Source organism: Echinops telfairi, unplaced genomic scaffold (assembly GCF_000313985.2).
Source record: "Echinops telfairi isolate 266 unplaced genomic scaffold, ASM31398v2 ScPeMD7_7420;HRSCAF=8458, whole genome shotgun sequence".
NCBI lineage: Eukaryota > Metazoa > Chordata > Mammalia > Afrosoricida > Tenrecidae > Echinops > Echinops telfairi.
This window is the reverse complement of record NW_022111320.1, coordinates 22,258,609-22,280,911: the sequence shown is the minus strand read 5'-3', so window position 1 is coordinate 22,280,911 and position 22,303 is coordinate 22,258,609. Positions and strand designations below refer to the sequence as shown.

Genomic DNA, 22,303 nt, shown 5'->3' with positions numbered 1-22,303 from the left:
AATTCCAGGCACTCTTTGACGTCTTTGATTACAATAAAAAGAGCAATTCCTGTTTTGGGAGAAGTTACATAAGAGACCAAGATGGAGCTTTGTGGCGGCCTTCCTGCTCGGGAAACACTACCTTTGGTCACATATTTTAGAAAGTGTTCTCTTTAAAGCAGTTTTTGGATACATTTAACTTTTTTTATATCGGTATATATTATATATTACAAAAACCAAAATTCAGTTGCCATTGAGTTGATTCTGAGGCATGGTTAGCCCATGGATGTCAGAGTGGGACGCTGCTCAGTGGGGTTTTTAATGGCTGAATTTTTTCTGAGGTTGTTCTTCTGCGGGGGCTCCGGAGGACCTGGGACCCCAAACCTGTCTTTACCAGCTGAGTCTGTTAACCACTTGTACCACCAAGGCACTTCAAAGCGAACTGTCACCCCTTTCCTGCATAATTTACACATTATGTTTTATTTTGATGTCGTTTATTTATAAGTAACTTCGACATGCTTTCTGAAGACCAGTCTTTTCCTCCAGTGCCTGAGGAGCTAGGAGCCATTTGAAGACATGTTCACTTTTTGGTGCATTTTGGAGGAGTGCTGGCTTGAACAACGAGAAAATAAAACAAACAAACAAACAAGATCCCTTATGGTTATTTTTTTTAAATTCAGCTTAGCCTGCAAAGGGAAATTGAAATTATAAAAGCATGGACACATAATTTAAAATGCAAATTTCCAGGGTTGTCGATGTACCATCAACTTCACAGAGCGTGTTTTAGACATGAGTAGCCAATCAGACACTCTGGCAACAAGCAGCACAGAAAAGACAAACCTTTAAAAGGAACACGGTATAAATTGCTTCTTCATAAATGTTATATTTATTCCATCTTTCATGGATATCCCTGGCAAGTGTGTGTGTGTGTGTGTGTGTGCGCGCGTGCGTGCGTGCGTGCGTGTGTGTGTGTGTGTGTGTGTGTGTAGATGTGTCTATGTAAGAGTGTATTAAGATGGATAGAGACTACACTTTACACTGGCATGGTGATGCAGATTTCAAAAGCTTATTATTGCTTGCCAGAAAATAAGATTTTACTCCAATGTTTATTTCAAGCTGAAAAGGCCAGTCCTATCTTTTGAAATTCACTAAAAGACTTGCGCATGGACATTTACTTGTATTACTTTCTGTCCTCAAATTTTAGTTGTGAGGTTTTAAGAAATATATATATATATATATATTTCCATTACTCCTTATTTGTACATGTACCATCTGGGAAAAATCGACCATGCCATAGTGATGCTCTTCAGAGGGGCCTCCTCGCTCGGCTCAGGTGGCTAACCACATTGAGATGATGTTTGCCGAGTTTTCACTTTTGCAGAATCACCTTAAATTTGGCAGCTTGGTGAGAGGGGTGGATCTCCAGGGAGGGACGAGCCTGTGTGTGCTGTGGATGGATTCCTCTCCCTTTGCCTCTGTGAGCGATGCTGGGGTCGGAATCGCCCTGTGGTGGTGAGTTTAGTTTGGTTTGGTGTTTCTGAACTTTAAAGCAGGGCAGCCAACCTGGAATTGGTTTCTAAGGTCATACCTACACCCCTGGGGAATGGCTGGTTGACAAAGCTACCTACAGTGAGTCTTCACTCTCCTGAAATTCAAAGTAGAATCTTCCAGACTGTCCAGGTAATTCAGGAACATAGAATACTGCAAAGGCCTGGGAACTGCTTTTTTACCCTGTGCGTGTCCTGGGCTCAAAGTATGCACACACACACACACATATTCTTACACCCCCACATCCAGACCTTAATATTTATGATTAGGATACCAATACTGTCTTGGGAGCCTAAAGGCAGTCTTTTATGTAAATGCACTTTGTTTTCTGGGGTGTTTATAGACTCAAATGACTTCTCTTGCATCAAGTCGAAGAGTTTTACATGAGGCGTCCAGAGTCCACCTCGTTCAGTATTTTCTTTATATATACGTTCGCCTTTCAGTAAAATAGAATCATTTGGTGCAGGAAATACGTTCTCTAAATGCTAAAACAAGTGCAGGAGGATGCGGTCCCTAACACAGGACGGATCTCTAATGCTGAGTGGTTCTTTTTCTAGTGGGTGGTGGTCATCATGACTGCATCAATCTATTTTGTCTTCATAGTTGAAAAATGTTTCCATTTGTGTGTACATTAAACTTTTCTACAGGATTCAGCATACCTCCCCACCTCAAAATAGTATATCTCACTGTCATATATCTTATTAATGTTGCAAGGATTGTCAGTCTGACAACTGAACCCTCCTCTTTTTCTTCCTCACTTCCTCGCTCTCTCCTTTTCTTCCAAATTATCATGAGGAAATAAATGTTATGATATTTTCCTCACAGGATGGTTTTTCTGCCACCTTCAGGTCTTAGACATTTTACCAAAGACAGCATATCTAACAACAATGAAAAGGACTCTTCTTCTGAACTCAATTTGCTGCTTTATGGGAATACCTACTGCCTTCTCCTTTAGGGGAATACCGACTGCCTTCTCCTTTAGGGGAATACCGACTGCCTTCTCCTTTAGGGGAATACCGACTGTCTTCTTCTGGGGATCTTGAAGTCATCCCAAGTAAGGCCGAGTATTGCACGTTAGATAAAATTGACAGGCCTCTTATTTCACTACCACATCAAAATTTGATTCTCTCAGATATTCTCAGCCTAGCAACTTCCACGTCGGAGCCCCAGTGGTGCAGTGGTTACATGCTCGGCTGCCATCTGCATGGTTGGCAGTTCCAAACCACCAGCAACTTTTTGGGAGAAAGTGTGGGCTGTCTTCTCCCTTAAAGGGACAGTCTCAGAAACTCACAGGGGCTGCTATGAGTCAGCATTGGCTCAAGGGCAGCAAGGTTGGAGGTTGTTTTTCATTTTATTTTATTGTACTGCAACTTCCACACCTAATCACCTGCATATGCACCCTTGCACACTTCTAACAAATGTACTCACTCATGTTAATTTTCTTGGGTGAATGACTAGGTCTTCAGTCCCTGGATCACTTTGTGCTGCTTCATTGCGGAGACGCTACACCACATTTGATTTGTACATGGACCCTGGCCAATTAAAAACGTGAAGGTGACAGGTCTTTTTTTTCTGTTATGTCAGTTTACATTGGGTCCACCAGTCGAAGTCTCTGAAAAGTGAGTGCACTTCAAAAGCATTTTGTCTGATCACACCCCACTTGCATAAAGCTAATAGCTCCTTTAGGCTCATAGCAGAAGCATTATGGAACTCAGGAATAAAATGCCCCCACATTTTCCACTTCGTGCTCAGCAATCACCAGGGAATTTCTACATACAATGTAACCCGTTTTTCTAGGCAACCAGCAGACTACTCAGTGCTAGGATTTCAAGACCCCTACTCTCACTGCCGTTGATTTGATGCCACTCATGGTGACCCTACAGGACAGGTGAAGTCTGTCTCTGTGAGTTTCCGAGATTGTAGCTATTCACAGGAGTAGAACACCCCAGAGTAGAATGTGTCTCCTGAATGCTCATTTTATTTACAAAAGCCTGTGTAAGGAACCCTGGTGGCTCTGTTGGGGAAGTGCTGAACTGTTCATCACAAGGTCAGCAGTTCAAACCCATTATCCTCTCCAAGGGAGAACATTGAGACTATCTGGTCCTGTACAGATTTATAACGTTTCAAAAAAAATTGCCGTCATGTTGATTACAACTCACAGTGACCCACTGACGGAGCAGAACTGCACCTGTGGGTTTCTGAGACAGTAACTCTTTACGAAGTAGAAAGTCTCACCTTCTCCCACGGAGGGACCAGTGGTTTTGAGCTGTTGACCTTGAGGTTAGTAGCCCATTGCATCACACCCCTAGCCACCAGGGCTCCTCACTGACAGCCGCAGAAATTCAATAGAGAGTTGTTATCACTGGGAATCCACTTGGGAGCAGTGGGTTTGAGTTGTTAGAGCCTGTGTGAAGGAGCCCGGGTGGTGCTGTGTGGTGACTGCGTTCGACTGATAATCACAAAGACAAAGGCAACAAACTCCCTGCTATCAAGTCAGTGCTGCCTGAGAGTGGAACTGATTACAGGAGTAGAAAACGCCGTCTCAAGCGATGAACCATTCCGATTGCAGCCCACTCAGTCACCACTAGGCACCAGGGCAAGTTCCACACTGTTTCAAACTCACTAGAGAAAGATGAAGTGCCAGGGGCTTACATGGAGAGCAAATGGTTTGAGAATGATGAGGGTAAAGAATGTACAAATGTGCTTTGCACAATCGATGTATGTAGGGATTGTGATAAGAGTTGTATAGCCCTCAATAAAATGATTAAAAAAAAAAAAAAAAGAAAGATGAAGCTCTCTGCTCCCAGGTGCTGAGTTAGAATCCACTCGATGGCAGTGCATTTGTTTGTTTATTTATTTATTTTGTTCAAGCCTGTGGAAGGGTCCCTAGTGGTTTAGTATGTTAAGCATTGAGCTGCTGCCAAATCGCTGGTGTAAACCCACTGACTGCTCTGTAGGAGCAAGACGAGGCAGTCTGGTTTGATAAAGGTTGACATCCATCTAGACATCGCATGGGGCTTTTTGACTCTGTCCACTGGAATCCCTGAGGCTGAACTGACTCAACTGGGTAACAGTGAGATTAGAGACTATCTTAACTCTCTTTTTAGAGTTTGGAACCTGTATTGACCCTTGTTAGAGGCTCTGCTGACCCTTTTTCCAGCAGTGAAGAGCTCTACCAGGCTCTAAACTCACAGAGCTTTCTCCTGCTATCATTCTTATTAAATGATTAAAGCTATTGCATGTGAAAAAAAAATAGAGAGAGGCGGAGACCACCAACACCCATGCTCCTTACCCAGGCTTCTCAGGTCTGGTTGGAAGGGGTGAACATAGATCGAAGCCAGAGGCAGCCGTCTGCAAAATACTCTGGTTGAATACTCTTTACAATACTTGTTACCGAATCCGTTTCAATCCATGGTGCCCTCAAGTAGGTCATCAGGCTTTTATTCCAAGGTTCCTCTGAATGGAATCAAACTGTGAATTTGGCAGTCAGCAGCTGAGGGGCAATTGATCAATTGCACCCCCTGAAGACAACTAGTACTTTTATTATTATTATTTAACAGCTAACTATTTGTTCATCATATTAAGTGAGAACTCTTCTTTAAAAAAATAAGAAAAAATGAGACCAAAACAAACCATCCAACCAAATAAACAAATAAAACAAAGCCCAGCTTGGTCAGGGTAAAAGCACTATGCGGTCAGTCTTGGGGTGGTGACCCAATGTGACGCCCATTCTGACACTGAATGCTGGGAGGCGGGTGAGCTGATCAGGTACACTGCATGCAGCTCCTGGTTTGCACAGCCTCCTTGCCATGCCCCTTTTAGTTCCTTTGCAAACCTGGTTGTCTGGGTTCTGGGCGGCACTGGCACAGATGCTCCAGACAGTGGTACTGCCCAACACACAGCAGACGCATGTTCGCTCAGATGTCTTAAGTAGCAAGTACTATTCTGACCAAGCCTGGGCACATGCAAGAACGAATGTGCTCTGGGAATGTGTCATAACCTTCCTGGACATGTTTTCACCCCCAAGAATGTATCTATTTCAACTTCCAGCAAACTGGTATTTATTGGGTCTCTGTAAGTTTCTGAGATTAACTCCTTAGGGGTGTTGAGAGCCTCATCTGTCTCTCTCGGGATGAATGGTGGTTTTGAATTATTCACCCTGTGGTTTACAACCCAACTCGTAACCAAGGTGCCACCAGGGACCCTGAACACTGCCTCTGAGAGTCTTAAAGCAGGGCTCGCAATGCTTTTGTTAACACTTGGCTCTGAACAAAAGGTGGGAGCTCTAGCCCACCCAGAGATACCACAAAAGATATGCCGAGAATCTACCTCTCCAAAGCAGTCATCAGGCATGAAACTGATATGGCTCAGATTCCACTTGATGGCAACTGGTAAAGTCAAGCTGATCCAAACACAGGCTACACCCTTGGTGGCTTAAGGAGAAGGCCGAGGGACATTCATTCGCATGTTGGCTTTCCTGCTTTATACCCTGCTCGGCCGGAGTCTCGTAAATCCCTTGAAAGAAGGCACATCACTCTGCCAATGACAGCTGATCATGACACCTCGCCCACTCTTGGCCTCAGCACCTGAGGCCCTGAACAGGGACCCTTTTCCTGCAGGGTCGTCACACCCGTTTCTCATCCAGAGAAAGCCAAGGCTTTCTGCTCTTATAATGATTTACAGTCTCGGAAACCCATATGGGTGGGGTGGGGATGGGGTAGGGGTATTCTACCCTGCCTGATAGGGCAACTGTGCATCAAAACAAAGTTGATGTCCGTGAATTTGGTTTGGGTTCTGGTATCTAGCAGGTTAAGTAGGCTTCTAGAGACTTAAGGGTGGTGAGGAGAAAAAAAAATCTCAGTAGGAGGTAGCTACCCTTAAATTAAAAAAAAAAAACACAAACCTGTCAGTGTCAAATGAATTCATTTACTTCAGAGCTCAAGTGTACCTCCTTTCAGGATGTTGGCCCAGAAGAAGGAGTAGTTATCGAACCCTTATGCTCTTCTCTAAGAAATATGCTGAACCCAGCAAAGCGGCGGCTTTACTGTAAATGGCTGCGTTTGCAGGGGCGCTGGTTTGCAGTTTGTGTAGCACTCTTCCACACAGAAGGAGCCCTGGTCGCTCACAGTTGGGTAAGTGTTGAGCAGCTAACTGTAAAGTGGACAATTCGAACCCACCGGAGGCTCTGAGGGAGAAAGATGAGGCTTTCTGCTCCTGTGAAGACTGACAGCCTTGGGAACCCGAGGGAGCCGCTGACTGGCTGACAGCAAGTTGGTTGGTTGGGTTTATGTTAGGCAGCATAGAGAAAAGAGAAAAGCAAAACAAAGCAAAGGGGAGATTGCAGTGCTTGACAAGAGGCCAGGCCGAGTGAGCGCGTGTGCTGAAGGAATATTGTCCCCTCCTTCGGCACATAAAGCCATACTCCATAGGGTATGCATTTCCCTAGGGGACAAGGCAGCCTTTACTCTCTGAGTAGAGTTGGAAGGCAAAGAATTACTTCTGCATTGTTTTTGCCTGGAGACATGAGCAAGGTGTAGACGTCCGGCCAGTTTCATGAAGGTCGAGAATACATTCACTTGCAGCTCTTTCTCAGAAAATCTCAAAGAGTCTTTGTACTTCAGGAGGCCCCTGTAATCTTGAACAAAACGTCTCTTGTTGTTGCTACTGTGAACTATAACTCTTATCCCGCCCTCTAAAATGTGATTCTGCCATTTGCCCTTCCCTCAAAGAGTGAGAAAACCTTAAGTAGAAGGTCAGAGTGATAGCTAGCAGTGAGAATGAATGTGAGGCCTCGTCTCACGTATTTGCACATGTCTTCAGGGGAGGGCAATCGCTGGGCAGCGCCTTTCGCTTGGCAACAGAGAGGATTGGCCAAAGAAGCCCCTCAGTGAGATTGCTGAAAGAAGGAGCTCAACGATGCTTATTGTTGTGAGGATGGTGCAGGGTGGACAACATTCTTTCTTGTTGCTCTGAGTCAGAACTGACTCGAAGGGACCCCACAATCACTGCCACCCAAGCTCTGCAGGGGTAGGTCATGGTTATGTCCCCTCCTTCAGTCCCCCCTTTGCCTGGCTCTTGAATCCCTTTGTTGAACTCCCTAATTATTTGGTACCTCCTTCAGGGCCAATGCCGCCTCTCCCTCTCCCCAGCTGTCCTCTCCTGAAGGCCACACGATGTTCACACAAAAGCTGCACACAATGAAAAGAAATGCTGTTTCATGTACAGAGCACCCATTCCACGTGGGCCAGCACAGAGCCTTCTTGACACGGTACACCCAGAAGTATGTCCTGTTGGGCCCTTGGTTATGCCCATCACGTGGTCTTCCTTAACCCTGACCTCATTCGGTAATACGTATTTCATGCCTTGACTTCCAGGGGCAATGAATGGACTTACAGAAAAGCCACACACTCTGGGCTTTTTTTTCCTGTACGATTAGAATCTAGTTAGAAATGGGAATCTCCTTTCCTTCACGAATTCAACAAATCCTACTATGTGCCAGGGATTATCTTAGTGCTGCAGTTAGAGAGGCAACTCCCCATCCCCCCAGACACAAAACAGGTACACATTCCTTGGGGAGAGGCTAGTGTGTGTTTCATGCTTGCTCCAAATGATGAACCTCGTTTTAAAAATTAGCTCCACAGCCTTGCTAGACCCGGAGGGATCCAGCGATGGCGGACTCCCTCAGTGAACTTGCCTCACATTACACAGGCAAGCCAAGGAAGTTGCTCTGTCTTCACTTGCAGGCTGAGTAGGAAAATGTGAGAAATTAAAACCAGGAAGTCCAAGATGACTCATGCACCAAGCGCTCAGTCCGAGCTAGCCAGTAACCAGTGCACCGTCTAGTCAATTCCGTGCACAGCCGAGTGGAACGGAACTCCGTAGAGTTTTAATGGCCGAATGTCCAGAAGTAGATCACCAGGCCTTTCTTCCACGATACTCTGACTGACCACTTTTTGCTGAGCAGTTCATGTTGATTTATTGCTTGATTTCTGTAGGAAAAGTTTTCGGTCACTATGTTAGCCCAACATGGTCACACCATTACTCTGGGCAACTGGAAACTTCCTTGGTTCATGCCTCTCCTGAAATTCTACATAGTATACTTGAGATGGCAGCATGCATCCATTTCTGTAAGTCAGACTCCTCCATCTCTCCAGCTCACAAAGCTCCTGCAGCCTGAGCCCCTGGGCTGACAGTTTATCATTTTTGCTTTGGGGAAGAGCCCTCCCATGCTTTAGCACCCCTGGATGCTGCTTTCACATCTGGTCTGCTCTCTCCAGCCAGAGAGGGCCCTCGCGGTGACAAAGAGGGGCAAGTTAACCTTCTTTGGGTTCCCTTTGATTCCACGTAGTGGTGACGAGTTCACTCAGGGTGATGCGGCCCAAGCGGTATCCAGGTGTGAAATGTTCATATGTAGTGCCGACACCACCTGCTAAGCACTGGCATAGGGAACACAGAGGTCTTAGCAATGAGCTCCCCTTCCCCCAGCACCCCCACCAGATACACACATGAAACCATGGCTCAGATTGTCCTTCGCAAAGCCTCACAGAATGACCGCTTCTCCATTTGTCTCGGTTGTGTCTCTGTGATCGAAGTGTGTCTTCCGTTCCTCCTTCCTTCTTTTCTGCCTACAGGGCTTCTCCTTCTGCAAGCATGTCGCCCCCACTCGGGCACCTGGACCCGCATCCCATTCATTACATTTCATTGTTTTGGAAATGACAGGTGCTTCCTTCGCTCCTCGCAGCAATGAAGGAGGACCGCGCTCATGTCAGATATGCCGATGCTCTTTAAAACTAACACTTCCCTCCCCGTGGTTGTTGAAGTGCCCTTTCTCTTCATGATGCACTTGGAATTATGGAACCCTGTAAGACTGACCTGAAAATATGCATTAGGTGATAAAGTCTTGTTCCATTCCGGATGTCTTCATTATAAATAACTGAAAAATAAATAACGCATTATTTTCTTGGCACCAAGATAAAGAGGAAACATTTTAAGTGCTGCGCTAAAGAAACTGAATTTAGAATACAGAAGTTCTAGCTAGCATCTGCGAGATTAATAATTCTCAAATGAGGAGCTGATACCAAGGGCTCAAGTAGAAAGCAAACGTTTTGAGAGTGATGAGGGCAACAAATGTACAAAAATGCTTGACGCAATGGATGGATGGATGGATTGTGATAAGAGTAGTATGAGCCCCCAATAAAATGATTAAAAAAAAATCTCAAACAAGAGCGCCACTTTAGTGAATCGTACCCCTCCCACCACGACCCCCACCCCCACCCCCACCCCACCCTACCTGAAATAGTATGGCTCATCAAAGGGGGTCACATGACAATTATTCCAAGAAAAATATTCAGAAAAGGGGGTAACGTGATGGTGTTTCTAGAGGATCTATATACTTAGGAATATTTGTGTCTTTAACCAGATATGATGGAGGCCCTTATTTGCAGGGTGCAAGAGTTAAAGCCATCCCGGGCTAACTGAAAGACCCACCAGCCACACGGAAGGGAAACGATGAGGCAGTTTCCTTCCAGAAAGACTGACAGTTTGGGAAACACTATGCAGCCTTGCTACTCTGTCCTTAAAACTTGCGATGAGCTGGAAAGCAGCGGTTTTTGTTTGTTTGTTTGTTTGTTTGTTTTATCCACGAGGTCTCAGCAGTGTTACTGTGGGCCAGTTGAAACTTTGTTTTTGTTACATGTGGAATGACAAGGCCACTCCCCAAGTCTTGAGATACTGGCTGGCTCTATACCTGAAGATGGAAACACTCCTCTCTAAATGTGCTGCGTCTTCTGGCACCACCATGGATTCTAGTGAGTTGCTCCACTTTTAAAAGATAAGCTGTTTATTCCTACCAGCAAACCCTGGATACACTTTATCTCAGACACATGCAAGCAGGTGACTTCCTATGTGGCCCCTCTCGGAATGGGAAGAGTGAGCACGAGGTGTGGATGGAGGAAATGGAGCAGATCTCTTCAGACCTTCCAGAGAGCTACGGTAAGTAGGCTCTCAGGAGATTTAGAGAAAAACCGAGTGTCATGTCCACAAACCTCCACCTGTCCAGGTGATGTCCTCAGATGGAACCAGGGAAGAAACAGACAGTTCTTCCCTGAAGAACTGACTGTGTAGTTTCTGTGTGGGATGTGCCCGCTCATATGCAAAGGAAGATAACTAAAATTAACTTTAGTATATGCCTAGACTCACTGATTACCAAGTTCTCTTCCACTCTGTAGGACCATGGGTCCTTGTATTTTTTAATTTTTTTCAAATTTTCACCTGACCGAGACTGATGATTCCATCTTGGGTTGGGGTAAGTCATGCCTAAATTCTCTAGAGAAAGTGGTTGAAAATATAGAGTGGTGACTGACCTGCCTGAGTGATGAAGGAGTCTGTGGGCAGTGTGAAGTGGCTAACCACTAGAGGACTAACTGGAAAGGTTGGTGAAAAGTTAAGCCCACCCAGAGGTGCCTGGGGAAAGGAACGGTGGGCTGCTTCTGAGAGGCCAGTCTTGAGAAACCTTCGGGCACCGTTCTTCTCTGTACTGACGGGTCACCATGAGTCAACATGGACTCCGTGGCGACTGGCTTTGGGTTTGGGGTTTGGGTTTTGAAAGGTGAGCTCATTTACAGTGGAGAGGGTGGGGTAAAAGGTAGACCGTGTCCAGGAGTCCATGTAGAAAACGAATGTTTGGAAACCTGGTGGTAGCAAGTGTGCTGGACATGAATGAACTATGGAATGACATGTTGTATGTATTAAATCCTAGTTAATGAGGAATGTCAGTTAACGAGGAATGTGAAAAGACTGAGCCTACTCCCTGAGACCATCAATCCAAGCAAAGTCAGCTTCCATGCTTGTCAGAGTCTGGATTTATTTTCTAAGGTTGATAGCTCTATTCTGTGCGTCAGAATACTCTCCTTATTTGCACAGTTTATACAAGAAATAGGGCCAGCGACGAGATGCTACTAGTCAGCTGCCATTTTATCCACGTCTCTTGTCTGGATCACTGACAACCTGATACTTACACTACATCAGGGTAAGCTTTGGGATTATAGATAGATAGATAGATAGATAGATAGATAGATAGATAGATAGATAGATAGATAGATAGATAACTGTCCTTCTCAGTCAGTAATCTTGTCTATTAACTACTGTGGATGAGAGCACATTGATGACTCCAATTCAACTCTGGAAGGGGGTCACGGGAACTTTCTTTAAACCTTCCACATCCCCTAATCGTTTGGTTCTTGCCATGTCTGCATTGGATGCTACGTGACAAAGTGTATCTTTCCAAAGTCATAACTGCCAAGATGACAATGAAGACAATACAGATAGTATTTATTGGGTTGCTGTGGTTTTTCACGTATGCCTTGGACATGCTGGGCTGCATACATTCATAGAACATGTATGTGTATGTATGGAGTGTCAATATGTGTATGTCTGGGCCAACAAGAGATTTTGTAAAGCAAAAATTCAGTTTCCTCTCTCTCCGGTACTATTATTTTGTGCTTGAGATCTGTTGTTAGATATATTGTGATTTTTACTTTATTTTATATTTAAAAAGAAAATAAGGCTGTTTGTTTGCTTTTTGACGTGAAAATTTCTTAGTGTCCTTCAAAGCCTGTTATACTGTGGAAGAACAGCCACACGTGTTCTAGGTACTAAGGAAAGATTTGTTGAATAATGACACATGGAAACTTTGGCACAAGGTGCTTCATTTTCAAATATTAGTATTAATAGCATTCATGCTTACCATCCCTACAGTTAAAGTTTTAGTATCACCTTTTTCATTGCTCTGATCATTCTAACTGTTGACCTAGGATAGGTTTGTGCCAGAATCTTATAATAGTTAATGAAGAAAAAGAGAAATGGGACATAGCAGCTGCTATGTGTTTATAAGCAATCTATGTCTTAGAGTAAAACTTAAACAATAGCAGTAATGCAAAATATTTTATTACCTAGAATAATAGCATGAAATTTTCTTTTTCAAATGTCCTCCTAAGTTCTTTCTTCAAAATAGCATCACGACATCTGGGCATTTGTGTAGAGATTTCAAGAATCTTCCAGAATGTCTTTAGTGTTGGGCTGACCAAAAGAATTTATTGAAAGGGGAGAGATCCTGGTTGAAAGCTTATTTATTACACACATACGGAGAAGTAAACCCTTCTTTAGGAAATTAAATGTATGTGACACTTTTACATCAATGTTGTTTATTCTTCACCTTGGGAAAGTTTCAAAGGTGTAAAGAGATTTTTGTTTGTGCAGACTTTGCGCTATCATTACTCTTATTTCTGAAGAGGTTAAATTCCTGCTCCTTTTGTTATCCCACTTTTTCAGACTCCATCCTACACATTCTGAATCCTTTTTAAAAATAAAATGGGTAAGTGTTTTCGTACCGGGGTAGGGATATGTCTTTGATTTATACAGGAAAACCTGTTAGAGCCAGAACTCTATGGGACTGCCTTCTTTTCCCAGATCTTGAAAGTTTTCCACTCTTGACAGCCTGCAGTCATATAGGTGTGTGTGTGTGTGTGTGTGTGTGTGTGTGTGTGTGTGTGTGTAAGAGAGAAGAGAAGAGGACAGAAGGGAAAGAAAGAGAGAGAGAGAGAATATAAGCGCCCTGGTGGTGGTGTTATTCCTGGGCTGTTAATTTCAAGGCCATCAGTGTGAAACTACCTGGCACTCCACAGGAGAAAGACGGGCTTTTACTCCAGCAAAGAGTTAGTCTCAGCAACACAGGGTTAGTTCTGTCCCATCTTAGAGGTTAGTTTTAAGTTTGCATTGACTCCACGGCAGTGCATTTGAGTTTGGTGTGATATATATCACATGGAATTTATGGGAAACATCTGAGTTTTTATTCTCTGATAGATTTCTGTCTTACATAGGTTTTTACTTTTACAAAGTTTGCTGCACAATGCTGAAGTTCACTAGTATCGCCATGTGTGATAGACAAGGGAATACATTTGTAGAACTGTGACCACCCAAACAAGAATGGACAGTGTCCATGAGAAGCATTTCAGCTGTCCACTTCAATAAACCTTCCTGGCATTTTTAAAATAGTTCGAATGAAGGTTCAAAGAGAGCATTTGTTCTCAACCATGTATACACTTCTGTTTTATGACTTTAGTTGCTCTTGACTCTGCATGAGGGGCTTCCAAACAGTTTGGAGAACAATACATTTTCATTGTATCCCACTCCTTTCACAAGTGTTTGGAACCCTCTGGTATTCTTGATTGTGTTCTCTATATAAAAAACATACCTATACCAAATGTGGGACCAGATTAGTCATCCCTTATGTTAATTTTTAGTAGCAGTATTGTGAGGAAAGTGACTAAAAATGACCCTCCCGACTTGCTAATAGAATTCAGTTTAATTTCCCATTTTAGATATCCCCTGAGAACAAAGTCACTGTTGCCTCCAGAATTGCAATCAAATCTTGATCTTTCTTTCCCCAGATGACACCACAGGATTTGTATATGTAGCACACACATGCAATTGAGACACACCCGTCGTGGTGGTGTTGGTGATGAGGGAAGACAGGCTGTGTGGTGCCTCATAGTGTGAATTCCCTCTGTCTTCTTCTCACTCAAACTCACAATACAAAAGGGTACATTTTATCTAACCCTCAAGGGGTTCTGGTACTGCCGTGCATTAGGCTTTGTATTGCTAACTGCATGGTATCAAACCAACCAACCTCTTGAGAGAGAGAAATATGAAGCTGTCTGCTCAGCTAATGATTTGTAGTTTCAGAAACTTCACGTTAAGATTGTGGTGAGTTGCAATCAATTCAATAGCGGTAGATTTGGTTGTTGTAATGTAAGATAAGGAAATCAATGTAAGATAAGGAAATCAATAAATATAATGTAGCGTGGTTACTATTTTCCTCATTGTAAATAGCAGTTCTGATTAATTTCATTTAACTTGTTTTATGAATACTTTCCACTACACCTAAAGCTCACTGCCATCAGGTAGAATGTGAATGGTAGTGACCGAATAAGACGGAGTCGAACTGTCTCTTTGCATTTCTGAGATTTGAAATCTTTATGAGAACAGGCAGCTTTATCTTTCTCCTTTGGAGCAGCTGATGAGTTTGAACCACCAACCCTGTGGTTAGCACATCACTATGGCATCAGGGCTCCTATAAAACAAACTGACTGCCATTTGAGTTGATTATGTCTTATGCCCACTTTATAGGACAGAGTAGAACTTCCCCTGTGAGTTTTAGACTGTAACTGTTTACAGGAGTTTAAAGCCTCATCTTTCTCCAGAAAAGCAGCGGGTGGTTTTGAACTGCTGACCGTTCAGTTTGCATCCCAACACGTAACCATTATGGCACCAGGGCTTCACCTCCGGCTCCTTTAGGAACTTTGGTTTTATGTGTTTGTATATATAGCCGCCACTCTCTCCCTCGAGTTTCCACTTTGGCACATGACATTTGGCCAGCGTACTTATTAGTGAAATGCTTCAGCATCTATACTTGTTATAAATGATTTGGGATCTTTGGGAAAATGGAGGAAATTGGAGCAGATTAAGAAGAAAGAGGGATAGAAGAGTCAGTCTGATGTGGTGAACAGAAAGCTGGAGTAGGGTTGGTTTGCTGGCACTGCTTCCTTAGCAAAGAGAACAATTTTAATCAGTTACAAAAATATTTGTGATCCATATGCTTCTCTCTGCTCATTCCCATATGCCCATATTCTCTTTTATCTTGGTGGATGATGACTTTATGATTCAGGCATGCAAGAATACCTCCCTGACTTTAGAGAGCTCAGTGCTATTTCAAAATATGTCCTGATAATTGCACACATGCACACACAAACACACATCTCCAGGCTCCTTGTGCTTGCTTGAGTTGGTTATGTACAGTGTGAATACCAGTTTATTTTTCCCCTTACTTGATGGAAAGAATTATATCTTGTATCCTCCTACTGAGCCTAGAATAATTCATCTAGGGCTTGGCTATGAAAACCACCTTGCCTGTCACCTGTTGGGGTTTTAGATGCCACTGTGCAAATAAGAGAGGAAGAAAAGGGAAGCAAGGGGTGTGGAGGTGGTTGAGAACTTCACTCTCACTGAGGAAATAAAAGGAGACAAAAATCCAGAAAGCATTTAGAGATATTATACATTACTGGAGCCTATTCTCAAACAGTATTTCCTAATTCTATGGGCTGGTAATTCACATAGATCCTTTTTTCAAGGTCTCATGGCTTCTATTTAATATCATATGTGTTAGTCATAGTATCCATAGTGAATCTGGTCAAAATTAATTGACTGTTAATGAGCAATCTAGGTTTGTCCTAACGGCATGTTTGCTTACTCATCATAGCTTTGTAATGTGTACCAGCCCAGAAATATAACTTAAAGGGCTTTTAAAATATTTAAAATATGAATAAAGCCCCAAATGATTGGCCATGTATGTGATCCTATTTTCACCAGTTATTTTCTTCTTGTACAGCAAATGGCTTTGTAACCCAATATGTTGTTAATATAGCTGCAGTAAAAATCCTTGAACCAGCTGTGATCATTTAAATTTGGAGGTTGGGGGAGAGGGTGTCAGAGAGTGGAGCCCAAAGCATGTCAACCTTCACCTATGTAACTGGGATGCATTTAGGTTTGTCATAGCTGGGTGCGTTAGCCATGGCTGGATTCTGAGTTTGCGCACCCGCATGGAGTTGCAGCAAAAGGAGGAGGATCCCGCTTGGTTTTGGCAAACGTTATTAGGAACGCGTCTCTATGTTTGCCCTCAAGCTGCCTTCGCCACTGCTTCTGGAGGAGTTGTGCGAAAAAGAAAGCGCACATTAGAGCATGGATTGTTTTCAACAGGCTCAAAGTTTGCAAATCTGTCGAATCCCTCTGACAGCGTTTCTCTGCTGTCAAACAGAATGCCCAGCTGGCGCAGGCAATCCTGATGGGGTGGGAGGGGTATGGGATAGGCCTCGTTCACGTAACCGCAAGAAGACAGGAATTCTTCTTCCCGAACTGTAAGTGAACAGGGAAGCGCTGTCTCCTTCAGGCCGCCAAGAAAGTTTTCCTCTCCCTTTTTTGTCTTTTCACTCTCGTGGGTAATGCCTTATCCAATCAACGTCCTTAACTATGCTTCATCGTGACAACTTTCAAAAGAAAAAACGGAGTCATAAAAACCACCTTCAAGTATATCATATTCATCTATAGTTAAGACAAAAGCTTTGGATAAAAAAACAAAACAAAACAACGGAGGCAAGACTTTTGCTCATAGGTGAACTTGAATCTCATTGAAGCAATCACACAAGCTTGTTGTGTGTTTTTTTAATACAAAGTGCGAGATTTCACTAAAAAAGGTTCAAATTGAAGTGAGTAATCTTCGGCGCATAATGCAATTGTTAATTTTAGCTCCGTGCGTGGGTGCCGCTCTGACTTCAGCAGCCGCTGTAGCCTTCATTAGAGAGGAAGCAGGCAGCTTGCGACAGGTGGAGCTGGCGCACACTGAGAACGTGATTTGCTGGAAGCTGGTCATTAGTGTTAGAAATCCGGCCTTATTTATTTCCTTCTTCACCCTACCACGATCACTGCAATTATTGTTATTTACTTTTCATCTTTTTTCAGGTTGACGATGATGTGTCAAACTGTGTGAGGGCATCGCGGGGAGATGGGCATTCGGCACTGTTAATGGGGACATGGGACTCCGGCTGCCTCTGATCACTGGCGTGGACTTTCCTGCTGTAGAGAGACAGAAGCCGTTGTTCCTGAGCTATCGGGACCCACCGCGGGAATTCGGCACAGAAGGTAAAGGTCTTGTTGTCTGGCTGTCACCTACCTACCTCCTACCTCCTCCGTGGTTCTTGTATATGGAGACGAGTGGGTTCGGTGGCCTGAAAGAGTCAATGTAGAATGTAGCTCAGACAGGGTCTGTATTAGACGCCCAATCGGTACAGAGTTTGGGAAATGAAAGGCCAGTTTGCTCAGTACATCGTAAATCTGGTTGTGATCTGCTTTTTATTGAAATGCTCTAATTTTTAAAAAAAATTAGAAGAGGGTAACAGAAGTCCTGTCTGATCCCCCCACTCCCACCCAGTGAGCTGAGAAGCAAGCTGTTTACCATTGGGAAATGTGGCTTTTTATTTTGTTTCTACACACACACACCAAGTACCGCTGAAATAAAGAGGAAATTATTAGGATCTACTGGATGAAATATCCTAAAACCTCCCCAAACCTAAAAGCGTCTCTAACGAGGGCATTCATATACTACAATCATGCCCATTAGAAAAACTTTTCCTTTTAAATTCCCATAATCCTTTTCCAAATGAGCGTGGATTTTTTTTTTTTGAAAGGTATCATCAGATACCATCTGTTCCGTCACGGTAGATTTTAGCAAAATCGCAACAACACAAAATTGCTGGGTTCTGTATTTTTCTCATGCCTCCTCTTTCCAGTTGGAAATAAAGTAACTGAATTTGTACATGGTAATTAGACACCCCCAAAGAAGGTATCAAAACACTGATTTGTCTAATAATAATTACCATTGTAGTCTCTGAGAACAGGACAGCCGTGGCTTGGGATTTTTTGTGAAAGAATTGACTTCAGAACCTACAGTTGCTTTTCTTTATTTCTCTCTTTCTTCTGTTCTCTTTCTGTCCCCACCCCCCCACCCCGCCTGCTCCCCAAACATCTTAAAAAAGTAAATGCTAAATTATTCATGAACACATCATTGATAGCACATCAGAGGGAGAGGTGTCAGGCTTTCGAAGAAGATAGGGAAAGATACAGAATAATAACAGGCTTTAATTTGGAAGAGCCATTTCCAGGAGTCTGTGTAGTGGTCTGTGGTGAGCCCCAGAGTACGGCAGTCACTGTGATGGCTTCATTTGAGCTGCCTGCCAAAGACTCCCTTCTGCAGGACTGGGAGGCGCCAGCTTCAGACAGGAGCGGGGGACATGGCTCCTGCTTTTAATAATGCAGCTGTCAGTGTGAACCCTGAAAACGTTGACCCTGAGAGGTTTATTGCCAAATTTGGAGCCCATATTTATATGGAATTATTACCTCCCCAATTGATTTTTGCCCCTTGTAGAGTGTGCTGCATTCTTAAAGTGTGTCTGTGGTTGAACCTTGGGAATCGCTGTTGAGTGATCCGAGAGCAGCTGCAGGGCAGGCACTGGTACCACTTCTTGATTCAGAAGTCAAGGATCATTGGCTCAGCAGTGGGAGGAAACGTCTCTCTTCTTTGTAGTGGCATGTGGGGTGGGGGAGGGGGGATTGGTGAATAGGTTAGGGTTGAAAGTCTCCTCCTAGTAAGATTTGTTGACCCACTTTGTGGCAAGGTGTATTTCTGTGTGTGTGTGTGTGTGTGTGTGTGTGTGTGTGTGTGTGTGATGTGGATGGGTGGCCATGTCAGCCTCTTGCATGTGCCTTGAGCACTTTGTCTTATTGTTGTCTCCCTTCCAATAAAACTGGCAAGAATGCATGGCTCACTTGGATTTGAAACCTTAGCGGGGACAGGATTAGTAGCTCAAGGATATTAGTCGACATTGTAAACTTGCCACCAATTGTATTTTTTGGCATCTTGACCTTTCAGGGCATCTCATCTTGTTATTTTAATTTGTGTCTGGGAGCATGTCTGAGCAAAGTGACCTGCCTCCGACTATCATGGAGGAAGGGGAAGGTGGGACTGAACCGGAGCCGGCCACTCCGGAGAACGGCGTAGTTAAATCAGACAGTCTGGATGAAGAGGAAAAGCAGGAACTGCAGGTGAGCCGAACCTGACCTTGTCCTGACTCTCACACCTTGGGTGCACTTTGCTTCCTTCCGAGAATACATCGTAACCGTTCTGCTTTGTCTCTTCCTCCTCTTTCTTTGAATGAATGAATAGATCAATGAATAGGAAAACCTTGCAGTGAATCTCTTTTCCCCAATTATTGTTCAACTATCGATGTACTGTTGTTTCTTATTCCCTGAGTGCTCTGGTCCCGAAGATGGTTTTAGGAAATGAAAAATTTCCAAAGAAAGTATTTAATGTCAGAATAGGCACACAGCATTCCAGTACTGCTTTGCACCACACATTTTTAAACAGAGATTTGCTATTCCGTGGGAAAACCAGAAGACTCACTCATGGTAGACGAGGAAAAGTCAAACTACATGAGCTTCTGCAGCCTTCATGGGCTTGGTTCAGTTTGGAGCTCATTAGCTAGCAATTCATGGCAAAGAGAGAGAGGAGAAAGGGGGCAGCAAAGATTGAGTGTGATTGATAGGGATTGAAAAAGTAATGCCACAGTATGAGACAACAAGATTGGGTAGAGATCAGACAAATTATGCCTACCAATAGCCTGTAAACATTGCACATGAACACATAATGATCTATGTTTTCAAGGTGGAATTTCTCCCCTACCCAAAGCTGCTGTACAGAGAGAGAGCTCAAGTTTCAATGGTCAAGTTTTGGAAAGCTGAGGAAGGAGGAGGTTATAATGTCTCCTAGCCAGCATTGTTTATTTTTTTAACTGTAGAAGACACCTCTTACATCTCTTCCCCGCCCCCCGCCCCTTTCTGTTTCTCTTTGGTGGTTGTTGGCATACCGATTGTTTGTATTATTTTGTTTTCTTTTATAACACACAGAGGCGACTGGCAGCTCAGAACCAAGAGAGAAGAAAATCCAAGGTAAGGTTTTCGGGAAGGTTCTCTGTAGATCTAGTGGCATGGGGTATTTCACATCACAGTTAACAAGGGCTTGCCAGCAATTCAGATGGTTGTGCACAAGGACCATGGTGCACCCCGGATGTTTTGTGCTTTCTACTTCTATCGGGGTTATATTCAAGTGTGTGTTTCGTCCTGGCTCTGTGTGCTTTTTAAATTAGAATATGTGGGATGGCATGGCTGCCAGAGTAAACATTTAATCCCACTTTTTTTCATACCTGGAGATTGGTAGTGCTTGACGAAAGAAATAGGCTGTGACACAATTCTATTTAAATAAAACTTAAGAGTACATAAAACAAATCCCCAAATGAATTCTGAACTTGAAGTAAACGTGGTGTTATGACAAACTCTTCCTCCTTCCAAGCCTCTTTACAGTCAAATTCCATTCAGACTTAGTTTTAGGAGATAGTCCTTGAGGGGGGAGGGGTTGGTGTTTATTCCCTCACATTTTCACGGGTTCTGGGTGCGATGGGCACTGTGTGCTGACAGTGCGCCCCGATGCATGCAGAATTGCTCCTCTCCGCTCCACCCCCATCAGCACCAGAGGTCTGATGCCTGGTGGGTCCAGTGGCCAGTCCTGGGCAGCCGACTGGGCACTTGTTTTTCAAATCTGCTTTGAGCATTCACTGTGAACTTGAAGGTGTGCTGTTAGACTGAGAACGTTTTCTGTTTGTTTTCTTTATTTCCCTTTCTCTCCCCTTGTCTTTTGCCCTCCCAGTCAGGAGCAGGGAAAGGTAAACTGACTCGCAGTCTCGCTGTCTGTGAGGAATCAGCCAGACCAGGAGGCGACAGTCTTCAGGATCAGGTACCGCCCTGTCTTTACCATTCGCTGCATGGAAGGAGCCACGTTGGCGTGCATGTGTGTTAGTTCGGTTTCCGACAGTGCTCTGGGGGAGAGGAAGAACAAGTTGTTGAAGACGAGAATTAGTTTTCTGGCTTCATCCTCTGTTCACAACAAGTTCTAAAACCGTGTTACAGTGTGTCACAGAGTATTACGTTTGCTTTTTTTCCAGACCCTCTGAAAACTGCAAATGGAAAGGCGTTCAAAAGAATTTAGATTAAAATTTAAATAAAACGTAAGCACAGCAGTGCGGTATTTCCTCAAAGGCTCTCCTCCGATAAGGCTGCACCAAAAATAGTCCTAAGTATTCCGTCTCCCGCCTGCGTGGAGACGGCTTACCTCTCAGATCCCCAAGATGCACTTGCCTAGATGAAACACAACTCTTGGCTCTTAGGAGACTTAAGAAAATAGTCAATGAGGTGCGTTGAACTTGGACAGAGCACTCTCATGGCCTTTGGTGGAGATTTCTCAATTCCTGAAAAAATTGTCTAGAAGACAATCTGAACTGGTGGTGGATTTCATATGATTGCTGTCTCGCTGTGTATCCTTACCCGCAGTGTTGCTCCTTTACAGCAAGATGACTAGCTGCTAAAAACTCAAATCCCAACAAAACCCATCCCTGGCAAAATGGGAAACTTCACATCGCATTTGTTTTTTGTTTGCCTTGTAGGTATCATATTAGCTTTTATAAAAAAAACAGCTTGCTGCTGAAATGTCCTTTCTTTATCAGAGGCCGTGAGCAGTCTAGGTAAAAGCAAGATGATTTATCTGAGCCCAGGGGAGGGAACATTGATTAAGATATCTCTTCTTTTGTTCTTCTCTTTTTACTTTAATTGAAATACTCCCAAAGTCCCCTCATGAAGACAGAGAGCATGGAGAGCACTTTCTTTAAAAGGACCAAAAATAAACTCTTTCTAGGTTTTTCCTTAGAGTGTGCTTTTAGTTTTGTTTATTTTTTATTTGTTGGTTGTTGTTATTTTTTTCCCCCTTGCCTCATTTTCTTCACATGCCGCTCATGTCCAAAGGCATAGCCAGGCTTTCAGTTGGCCATCACTATCTTTCAAACACAAGCTTTATTTCACTGGGGCGCTGAGAAATGTGTGGCTTTTCTTCAATATTTCATTTGTGCTTCTATTTCTCATGGAGATTGAAAAGGAGAACAGTGTGAATCTCACAGTTTGTACCATTACATGTTGATGGATGGGCTTGCAAAGGATTGCACATGATACACGCTAACTCTGCAGACTGACAGACCCTGGGAGAAGGAATGTCCTAGTTGCCCCTATC

General features: G+C 43.7%; 1 protein-coding gene across 14 annotated transcripts in view; it reads left to right on the top strand.

Annotated features, from left to right (window-relative positions):
• ARPP21 (cAMP regulated phosphoprotein 21) overlaps positions 1–22,303 on the top strand; it is a 172,230-nt gene that overhangs the window by 32,285 nt on the left and 117,642 nt on the right. For 10 of the 14 annotated variants that reach the window (XM_045297645.1, XM_045297648.1, XM_045297641.1 and 7 more), the window contains exons 2-5: positions 17,098–17,277; positions 19,064–19,236; positions 20,098–20,139; positions 20,894–20,980. In XM_045297645.1, the coding sequence (XP_045153580.1) occupies positions 19,102–19,236; positions 20,098–20,139; positions 20,894–20,980 (264 nt within the window). In that variant the 5' untranslated portion in view covers positions 17,098–17,277; positions 19,064–19,101. Of the gene's footprint in view, positions 1–10,363; positions 10,519–16,768; positions 16,845–16,942; positions 17,013–17,097; positions 17,278–19,063; positions 19,237–20,097; positions 20,140–20,893; positions 20,981–21,188; positions 22,298–22,303 lie in introns of those variants that run through there. The other 4 variants (XM_045297652.1, XM_045297644.1, XM_045297643.1 and 1 more) reach the window with 4 other exon arrangements.